This window comes from Arachis ipaensis, chromosome B05 (genome assembly GCF_000816755.2).
Source record: "Arachis ipaensis cultivar K30076 chromosome B05, Araip1.1, whole genome shotgun sequence".
NCBI lineage: Eukaryota > Viridiplantae > Streptophyta > Magnoliopsida > Fabales > Fabaceae > Arachis > Arachis ipaensis.
In genome coordinates this window covers 140,954,541-140,966,147 of record NC_029789.2, presented here as the reverse complement: position 1 = coordinate 140,966,147, position 11,607 = coordinate 140,954,541, and the positions used below count along the sequence as shown (strand labels likewise).

Here is an 11,607-nt window from a genome sequence, read left to right as displayed (position 1 = left end):
CTCTAAACCATTTTAATTTTATGATTAAATTTTTATTGTGACAAAAATATTTAGATTAATAGAATATTTTGTTTCCAAATTAAAAATACCATTATTAATTTCTTAAAATCTTAAACATGATTTTTTTTTCCGAAATGGTAAAATAGTCTTTTTCTTCCTTCTTTCTCACACTTAAAAAAAGGGAGAAAGTGAAGGATTTTTCTGTCAAAGTATGAAAAAAAGAAGAAGTCATGTTTAAAAATTTAGCAATTAGTGATGGTATCTTTAATTTCAAAACAGAATATTTGATTAATCTAAACGTTTTTATCACAATAAAAATATAATTGAAAAATTGAAAATAATTTAGAGAGACAATTAAAAAAATATAAAAATTTAATTATAAATTTAATAAAACTATTAGAACTGATTAGATAATTTAACCTTCATTATTTCTTTCTTATATTTATTTTTGTAGCACTTAGCAAAGAAAAAAAAATATATCTTGTATGACGTTCAATCATCAACATAATTTCAATAATTTTTAAATACAGGATGTCACAGGAGCATATTTTAGGAACGGTTTATTGACCTATGCTTCGTATCGAATGATATTTCCTATATGGGCTTTGGGAGAATATCACAGCAGAGTTTTGCATGCATGAACTACTATATTTATAATAATTTGATCACAAAAATGATCAAATTCTCGAAATAACTCCTACATTGTTTCGAAGTTACCTTTATGATTATCATGAATTATAATATGTTTGCTTGTCTACTACATGTAAAATGTGTTTCGTATTTTGTATGTATTTATTATTATCTACATTGGAATATCATGATTCTTGGTCGTGCTTTAATTAGTTATCCTACATTTTTTGTCAGAATTAGTTTTCTTACTTCAATATAATATGGCGTAAAAGAAAATTACTGGCAATACGTATGGGTGACAAATGAACTAACAATGACAAATATGAAGCTAAATTCGAGAAAATGATTCAAGTTTTTTTTTTTTGGACGTGGAAAATGATGCAAGTTAACAAAATACAATATCCAATAATTTGTGTGGGCTGGGATGAAATAAATCATGGGGTTTTGGACACAGAATCATCATGGGCCTCTCTAGGTTAAAAACACAAAATCTTGGCTTTTACGCAAATTAGTGGATACAGGTTAAATTTGTATCAATATAATATCTGAGATAAATTAAGTTGGATTGGTCTAATGGTATCTCATTAATCCGCTTAATTAAATATCCAACAAATTAATTTTTAATTTGCTGGATTAGGAATACCTTAAAAAAAATCCGAAGTAATCATTAATCATATATATGTTGGTGGACCTAATATTAAATTGTTAATAGCTCATTTAGATAATTGGAACATATCTAATATTAAAAAAATTATAAAGAACATAATATTGTAGTTATGTATTAGAAACAATTATAAAATTATATTGTAGCCCATGCTGTTACAATACATTACAATATGTGAGAGAAGTAATTTATGTGTCCTTTTTAGTGTCATAACAGTCAAACAGACTAATGACCATAATAGCGGAGGAATGTGGTAGATTTTGTATATGGAATTGGGGAATCTGTTGGAGATAATCAGAATTAGGTACTTTTTAACGTAAAATTGATGTAGAAAATCACCCTAAATACAGTAAATAAAACTGTAGGTGTACCATGAACAATAAAATAACATTCTTAATTTAACATGGAAAATTTTAAAATTATTGAAAAAAAATTACCGGCCGAATTCTAAAAAAATCTACTATATTCAATCGTACTTGTAATAATAGTGTGATCATAGTAAGACACTATTTTACTATAATTTATAGTAACTAACAAATACTAAAAAAATTATCTAAAATCAAATGTTTATTCCTCACAACACTCTAATTTTATATCATACACTATCTTCTATAGTATTACATTCACTATAAGAGAATTTATTTTACAGAAACTATGAATTGCTTCTGTTTTGGACGAGTAACAATGTTGTAAGAAGGGTTCTACTTATAGAAAAAAAATTGGGCATGTGCTACAATATAACTGTAGTGCCAATTTTTATTCTCCGATTCGGTGGTTATTTTGCACCTTTCTTTCTTTTATTTTCTTAGCCAACAATGTTGACTTTTATTGCAAAAAAAAGCCATATTCACACGGTTTTAACAGAATTTAAAGAAATAAGTAGAGAAAAGAGTAGAAGGTGGATTTGCATCAGAAGATGAGGGACAATAAAGAAAAGATTCGAAGTAGCAGCGGTGATTGTGTATAACGAACTCGTAGGTGGATGGAAAATAATATGGGATGAAGTGTGGGGATTTGAATGAAGTGCTATCAATAGAGAACAGAGTAGTCGCAGAGGTATAAGAGACTAATAAAAGGTTGCAAAATATGAATGTTGTAGAAAGTAGATATCTACGGTTGTCTGAGAGAAAATAAACATGGAGGACAGAGGAGGGAGAATATGTGTAGATTTGACGTGCAAAGTTAAACATTTTGTTGAGCTAAGTTTGATTTTGGGCTTATATATATATGATGACAAATATTTATTGAGTTAAAGTCCAACTATGGTTTAAAGTGTGTTTTAGCGATGCAGGTCCATTATTTATTTTTCAGCCCAACAATGTTGCTTGAGTATTCCTTTAATGCTTCAATTCAATGCATAAGTCCAATACCTTTAACAAGCACCGTTTAGCAAAAATATAAAGAAAGAAGGCTATGCATTTGTAAAGTGATACATGGGCATTTGTCTTCATTATGGAAAGTGAAGGACAGTTGGAACAAAAAGACATTAACAACACAACAAAGACAGCTGGGATACTCTCATGATATTAGGACATCAACAGACTCCAAGAACATTAGCAAATCAAAATGCAGAAGATCACAAGTAAAGTTTAGAAGAGCAAAACAAAAACACAGAGCTATGGACAACAGTTAGAATGACTCAAAAATGGAAGTGTTTTGCAAGCCAAGAAAGACAGCAGCTCCAAGGACAACAGAGGCTGATGGATCAGACCCTCCAACAAGCAACGTTAGTGAAGCAGGATGGAAAAAGAACTGCATGCCATAGGTGACAGCTCCAACGGGTTGATGGTACGAGGGATTGAAAGAGGAATGGAGAGCAAATTGGAAGAGTAAGCTGATTCTATAAGAAACTTCACTTCAACATTTGAAAGCAAGAAAAAGAGAGAAAATTCAAAGCAACATATCCTCTCAATCGAGTTAAATTCTTTTTCTTCTACTAGTGCTTCATTTTTTATTTGCTTTGTTATGGCCGTCTTGTGTCATCTTTTGTATTGAGAAAAGGCTGATTATGTGAGTGAAAAATTCACAAGAGAAAAAGCTAGAAAGATGCATGAAAGAGCCACTGAAAAATCTGTGTAATTGAGATGTTGAACTAGGATTAGTTTCCCTTGCCAAGTTGGGATAACACTTGATGAGTTTGAATCTGTTTAGGTTTTTCTTGCCAAGTTGGGATAGCACTTAGTGGTAGATTGAATCTGCGGGTTCTCCTTACCAAGTTGGGATAGCACTTGGTGTTTCTGAACCTGGCTAGGTTCTCCTTCCAAGTTGGAACAGCACTTGGGTTGCTAGGCTTTGGGGTAGAAAGCTTAGTGGAAGATACTAGATGAATTAGGTTGTAATTCATTAGTATTGGTGTTTGTAATCTGTTTAATTATAGTAAAAATTCCACCATAGTTGTGGTGGAGACTGGATGTAGGTTTCATGGCACATAGAAACCGAACTAGGATACATGCTGAGCTCTATCTCTTCTTCCCTTCTCTATTTTATTTCTGAGTATGAGACAAAACGAAAAAATCTTCTGCATATTTAGCTTCTGCGAAAATAGAGCATTAGAACTTCAGTTCTGAGTTAACTTGATTCAAGCCCCCTTCTCAAGTTCAGGAAGTTCCATCAATTGGTATCAGAGCAAGGTATCAAGAAGTCAAGCTTCACAACTTGGAGCAAAGATCCATTGCCAACAATATGGGTCCTAACATCATGGCATACACACTCATTGAAGGGCAGTCAAATAATAGACCTCCTTACTACAATGGAAACAACTACTCTTACTAGAAAGAGAGAATGAGAATCTCCGTGCAATCAATCGACTACAATATTTGAAAGATTATTCTCAACGGACCAGATGTTCCAACCAAGCAAATTGCTGATGGAGAAGTTGTGGCAAAAGAAGACAATGAGTGGACAGAGGAAAAAAGAAGAAGGTTGAACTCAATGCAAAGGCAATCAACCTAATGCACTGCGTAATCAGTTTTGAAGAATACAAAAAAGTTTCAAGATGCAAGACGGTTAAAGAAATCTGGGACAAGCTCAGACTCACCCATAAAGATACTAAACAAGTGAAGGATACTAGAATTGACATGCTGATGAAGGAGTATGAAATGTTCAATATGAAGGAGTATGAGAGCATCAATCAAATGTTCGAAAGGTTCTCAATAATTATCAACAATCTGGATGCCATAGGGAAGAGCTATTCCGAAGAAACTTTGGTAAGGAAGATCTTAAGGAGTCTTACTAAGAAGTGAGAAGTAAAAAACACAGCCATCTCTGAAAAAAATGATTTGATAAAAATTACCTATGATAAAACTACTCACATGTCTCAAGACAAAGATGACAAGAAAAAAAATGTAGCACTGAAATCAAGAATGACATCCAAAGAAGAGGAATCTGATGATAGTTTCTCAGATGAAGAAATAGTGCTCTCTGTAAGAAAAATGAGGAGATTACTGAGATTCAAAAATAAAGGCAAAGGAAGTTCTTCATCCAAAGACTTCAAGAAGGATCAAGCCAAGTTCACATGTCACCACTACAAGGAACCGGGTCACTTCAAGTCAGATTGTCCTTAATTAAGGAAAGGCGAAAAATCAAAAAAGGAGAAAAAGAAAGTGATAATGGCAACATGGGAAGATTTGGAAAATGACACCAGTTTTGAAGGCTCAGATCAAGAGGCTCAACTATGCTTGATGGCTGATCACGATGATAAAGATGAGGTAGATCTCTCTGACCTATTTTTTGATGAATTGCGCTACATTATCAAAGACTTTACTGTGAACTCTAAGAAACTCGTAGATAAATATATTAAATGCAAGAAAGATAATGAAGCATTGAGAGCTGAAAATAATTTTTTACTGAAAAAAGTAAAGGCAACTGAAGCTTATGATGAAATTTCTTTAAAAGAAGAAAATGATGCTTTAAGAGCTGGATTAAACAAATTAAAACTCAAGCATACAATCACTGTTTCCATTGATTTAATTGCTGAAAATGAAAGGTTGAATAAAAAAAATTAAAAGCCTTAATGAAAAGACTTAACAAAATTTGTTCAAGGTTCACAAAATCTTGACAAATTACTTGTTGGTGAAAGATTTGGTTGTAAAAAACCTGGACTTGAATTTAAAGAGGAAAACAAGGCTGTTTTCAAATAAATTGTTAAAAAATTTGAAGTTTCCTCTTTCAAGAGTGTCAAACCAAAAATTTTTAGTAAGCCAAAAAAATCAATGAACAAGAGCCATTGCTATAAGTGCAATAGAAAAGGTCATAATCCTCTACAATGCTTCATCTTTCTAAGATTTTTTGGTAATGATAGTAAACTATATAAAGCTGTTCATGATTATAAAACTCTTAGACAACCAAGAAGATTTCACATGAGAGGTTCCAAATGAATTTGGATACCTAAGGTCAGTTGAAGAACATGCAGGTTTGGCTTACATCCAAGAAGAAATTGGACATGTGGTATCTTGATAGTGGATGTTCAATGCATATGATCGGAAATGATACTTTCTTCATCAAACTCAACAAGTATGATGGATGATTTGTCACTTTCGGAGATAATGGTAAAGGTAAAATAATTGCTATTAGTAAGGTTGGCAAAGATTTTTCTACTTGCATTGATAGTGTCTTCTTGGTAGATGGGTTAAAACATAATCTATTGAGCATAAGTCAATTGTGTGACCTTGGATATGCTATAACCTTTAGGAAATTAGATTGTAGGGTTATTAATGAGAAAACATGGGTTGTTTTATTTATTGCAAAAAGAAGTGACAATGTTTATGGTCTCACACTAGATGATCTTAAAGTTCAAAATGTTACTTGTTTCTTTTTAATAGAATTTGAAAAATGGATGTGGTATAAGAGACTAGGACATGCTAGCATGTTCCAAATCTCTAAGCTTGTTAAAAATACTTAGTAAGAGGTCTTCCTAATATTAAATTTAATAAAAAACATCACTTGTGATACTTGTCAAATGGATAAACAAACCAAAATCTCTTTTAAACCCAAGGAAGATGTCTCAACTAAGAAACCATTGGAGTTGTTGCATCTTAATCTGTTCGGACCAACTAAGACTCAAAGTCTAGGAGAAAAAAGTTATGGAATGGTTATTGTGGATGACTACACTAGATTTGGTTGGGTGTTCTTTCTAGCTCATAAATATGAAATATTTTCTATTTTCGAAAAATTTAGCAAGAAGATTCAAAATGAAAAGAGTTTAAAAATTATTTCAATTAGAAGTAATCATGCCAAAGAATTTAAAAATCAATACTTTGAATTTTTTTGTGATGAATTAGGCATATCACACAACTTCTCTTGTTCTAGAACACCACAACAAAATGGTGTTGTGGAAAGAAGAAATAGAAATTTACAAGAAATGGTTAGAGCTATGTTATGTGAATATGAGGTTTCCAAATTCTTATGGGCTGAGGCTGTAAATACAGCCTGTTATGTTTTAAATCGTACACTCATAAGAAATTTTTTAAAGAAAACTCCCTATGAACTTTGGAAAGGACATCCTTCTAATCTCAATTACTTTCATGTGTTTGGTTGCAAGCGTTTTATACTGAATATCAAAGAAAATTTGAGAAAATTTGATCCTAAAACACATAAAGGTATTTTTCTTAGTTATTCCACAAATAGCAAAGCTTATAGAGTCTATAACAAGAAATCTAAGACAGTTGAGGAGACCATGCATGTCATATTCTGTGAATCTAACATTGTTCCTAGTATTTGTATTGATGATAGTCCAGGTTTTGAAGTTGAATTGACCAAAAATATTGAGAAAGTTTAACAAAATTCAAGCCCTCAAGAAACTCCATCTGCAAGCAATGAAAACACTGATTCTGCAGGAGACAATTTGGAATTATCTCCTGTCGCAGCAGAAAATCCTGATGCAGAGGCCATCGTTTATCAAGAGGAATTAAAATGGACATTCAGAAATAAATTGGGTGAAGATGGAACCATTGTCCAAAACAAAGCAAGATTGGTTGCTCAAGGCTATGATCAAGAGGAAGGGATTGATTTCGATGAATCATTTGCACATATAGCTCGAATGGAAGCCATTAGATTGCTCTTAGCCTATGCGGCTCATTGCGACTTCAAGCTATTTCAAATTGGCATAAAATTTTGCTAAGCTAATGACAAGTGAATTTGATATGATCATGATAGAAGAATTAACTTTCTTCCTAGGCTTGCAAATCAAGTAAACTACAGAAGGCATTTTTGTTTATCAAGAAAAATATGCCAAGGAATTTGTCAAGAAATTTGGGCTGGAATGTGCCAAGCCAATGAAAATCCCATGCATTCAAATATCAAGCTTGACAAAGATGAACATGCTAGAGATGTTGATGAGACACGTTACAGAGGGATGATTGGTTCTTTGATGTATCTAACCTCCTCAAGGCCTGATATCATACAAAGTATTGGTGTGTGCTCAAGATTCCAATTCAAACGCAAGGAATCTCATCTCTCAGCTGTCAAGAGGATTATTTGATATGTGCTTGGTACCACTAATTATGGTTTATGGTATCCCAAAATCAATTCTTTTCAATTAGTGGGTTATTGTGATGCAGATTTTGCTGGGGATAGAATTGATAGAAGAAGCACCAATGGTATATGTTGCTTTCTTAGCAAATCACTCAATGTATGATCAAGCAAGAAGCAAGCAATAGTGGCATTATCCACTGCCAAAGCTGAGTATACTACAGCCTCTTCTTGTTGCTCTCAATTACTATGGTTGAAAACTCAGTTAGCTTACTATAAACTGAAAGTATCTAATATTCCATTATTTTGTGACAATATAAGTGCTATAAATATTTTAAAAAATTTTGTTTTGCACTCAAGAACAAAGCACATTGAAGTTAGATTTCATTCTATAAGATAACATGTGCAAAATGGAAATTTAGATATTCAGTTTGTTAAATCTTAAGATTAACTAGCTGATATTTTCACTAAACCATTGATAGAAGAGAGGTTCTACAAATTACGAACTGCACTGGACATTCTTGATTCATCTAATTTTTCTTAATTTTTCTGATATTTTGGTTTGAGCATTTTGTCTCATAGATCGAGATGAGATTATTTTGGACAGGATGATGAGTGGGCTTCATTTATTAACTTGTCACTAACTGAAATCGTTGGAGGCTTCTCAAATTTGGTGGGCTTAGGGTGTTTGCTTGCATACTCACAGATGGACCACTTATGTCCAAAAATGTTGGGCCTACTTGAGACTTAAAATTTAAAACCATTGTTTTCTATTTTGACTTGGATTTATTTTTTGTTTTCAACAATTAACTCTATCAACTTTTGAAAACTTGGTTCATTTGGTTACTACTGTTAAACTCAATTATTTTCAAAATATTTTTTAATATTTTCAAGTTGAGACCTTTGCACTACTTTAGATTTATTTTTTTCCTCTTCATGAATCATTTCACACACGCCACTCTTCACTCCTTCACCCCACTTCTCATTCTGTGATACATGGATTATGTTTGCTCTTCTTTCTAAAATTTTCATTTCATTCGTTTATTTGTTGTTGAGGCACATGCATGCATGTGTGAGTTCAAAAAATGCTTTGCCTTTTGCCATGTTGCTCACAAATATTTTTTTCAGTATTATAATTTTGATTTTGGGACTGAAATTTTTAGGAAATTTAAATTCTTACATTAAAGGGGGTGGTGTAGTAAAGAAAATAGCGACCAAACGTAGAAGCACTGATGAGGATACTAAAGCTCCGGTTCATGGTAATGATTCATTGATTCTTAAGTTCAATTCAACCAAAATCTGAATCATGACTGGAATCATGGAGGATTTTCTCCAAGAATTCGTGAATCTGACAGATCTTCTCATCAACTTTGGGGCCAAAAGGAAGAGAGCTGAAGGCATGGAGAAAACTGCACTTAAGAAGACAAGGGATGCATTCGCATTCTCAAAAATTATGTGGAGGAAATTGAAGTTGAGTGTACCATCACTGACAATGAGGATGAGGATGAAGGCTCTGATGACTCCAACTCTGATGCCTAGCTACTCTCATCTCTAATTTAACACTTTGCTTTGCTATTACTTCAGACTGCATGTGTTTAGCCACTAACAAATTTTTTGTAGGGTCTTTCATTTTCCTCCCTGATGACAAAAGGGGGAGAAAAGAAAAGAAATGTTAGATTTGGCTTAGGTTATGGATGATGATGCTTAATGATATGTATTGTCTTGTGTGTTGCAGTGTTACTCTGCTTAACTTTAATTGCTTATGCTCTGTGTTATTGTTGTTGTGATATATTGCTTTAGTAATTTTTTTTGGCTGTTTTAAGTTATAACCACTTGAAGAAGTAAGCCAAGATTAAAGGAGAGAAATGCTAATTTTGAGGGGGAGCACTATACATTTTGGATGGTCATCAAAGGAAAGTGTTCTCAACTTATTTAAATTAACATTTTAAATTCAATTATCTTCTTTTATCATGTTTGTCATTAAGGGAAAGATTGTTGAGCTAAGTTTGATTTTGGGATTATATATATGATGACAAACATTTATTGGGTTAAAGCCCAATTATGGTTTAAAGTATGTTTTACTAATGCAGGCCTATTATTCATTTCTCAGCCCAACAATGTTGCTTGAGTATTCCTTTAATGCTTCAATTCAATGCATAAGTCCAATGCCTTTAACAAGCACCGTTCAACAAAAATGAAAAGGAAGAAGGCTATGGATTTGTAAAGTGATAAATGGGCATTTGTCTTCATTATGGAATAAAGGACAGCTAGAACAAAAGGACATTAATAACACAACAAGGACAACTAGGACACTTTCAAGACATTAGGATATAAACACACTCTAAGAACATCAGCAAATCAAAATGCAGAAGATCACAAGTAAAGTTTGAAAGAGCAAAACAAAAATGCAGAGCTATGGACAATAATTGGAATGACTAAAAAATGGAAGTGTTTTGCATGCCAAGGAAGACAACAGCTCCAAAGACAATAGAGGTTGGTGGATTAGACCCTCCAACAAGCAGCGTTAGTAGAGCAGGATGGAAAAAGAACTGCATGCCATAGGTGACAGCTCCAATGGATTGATGGTACAAGGGATTGGAAGAGTCAATGAAGAGCAAATTGGAAGAGCAAACTGATTCTATAAGAAGCCTCACTTCAACATTTGAAAGCAAAAAAAAGAGAGAAAATTCAGAGCATCATATCTTCTCAATCGAGCTGAATTCTTTTTCTTCTACTAGTGCTTCATTTCTGATTTTTTGTTATGGCTGTCTTGTGTCATCTTTTGTATTGAGAAAATGCTGATTATTTGAGTGAAAAAAGCCATGAGAGAAAAGGTTAGAAAGATGCATGAAAGAGCCACTGAAAAATCTGTGTAATTGAGATGTTGAACTAGGATTAGTTCCCTTTGCTAAGTTGGAATAGCACTTAGTGGTAGATTGAATCTGCGGGTTCCCCTTACTAAGTTGGAATAGCACTTCGTGTTTCTGAATCTGACTAGGTTCTCCTTCCAAGTTGGGACAGTACTTGGGTTGCTAGGTTTTGGGGTAGAAAATTTAGTGAAAGATACTAGATGAATTAGGTTGTAATTCATTAGTATTGGTGTTTGTAATCTGTTTGATTATAGTAGAAATTTCACCATAGTTCTAGTGGAGACTGAATGTAGGTTTCATGACACATAGAAACTGAACCAAGATACATGTTGGGCTCTATCTCTTCTTCCTTTCTCTGTTTTATTTCTGAATATGAGACAAAATAAAAAAATCTTTTGCATATTTAACTTCCACAAAAACAAAACATTAAAACTTCAATTCTAAATTAACTTGATTTAGCTCCCTTCTCAAGTTCAAAAAGTTTTATCACATTTGATTTTAGTTTAACCAATCGATTAATTGCACTTGGATTTCGCTTTTTGCTTTGGAGCAAATCTATAATCGATTGATGCAGGTTTGATTACCAATCTGGCAAACCCCGTCCCTATTTCACTTAATTCTAGCAAATCAAAATTATCAGACTCTCTCCTAAAATCTATATCATTTCTCATTCTCATTCTCCTAGTTGGGAGAAAAAATTAACTCGAAGCTCTCATGAAGTGTATATCATCATCCTGATGAAATAAAGAGGACTACCATTCATGCTCTTCTTCTTTAATAAAAAACTAATACTGCTGTTATTTGGTCTTTCCTGAGTTAAGAGTCTTGTGTGAGATTTAAATAAAAAAATAAGAATAAGACTTGTATGCAAATATAAATTTTAAATGTCAGTTCTTATAAATGATAAATAAATTTTTAATTTTTTTTGTAGATAAATAAATTTATCATTAAATTTAATTATAAATAAATCTTTAA

At 32.7% G+C, this 11,607-nt stretch overlaps 1 protein-coding gene across 1 annotated transcript in view; it reads left to right on the top strand.

The window, feature by feature from the left end:
• The window catches only part of LOC107642153 (lupeol synthase-like), a 13,409-nt gene extending 12,561 nt beyond the window's left edge, over positions 1 to 848 (top strand). The window contains exon 18 of the mRNA XM_016345460.2: positions 531 to 848. Within this exon, the coding sequence (XP_016200946.1) occupies positions 531 to 641 (111 nt within the window). The 3' untranslated portion in view covers positions 642 to 848. The remainder of the gene's footprint in view (positions 1 to 530) is intronic.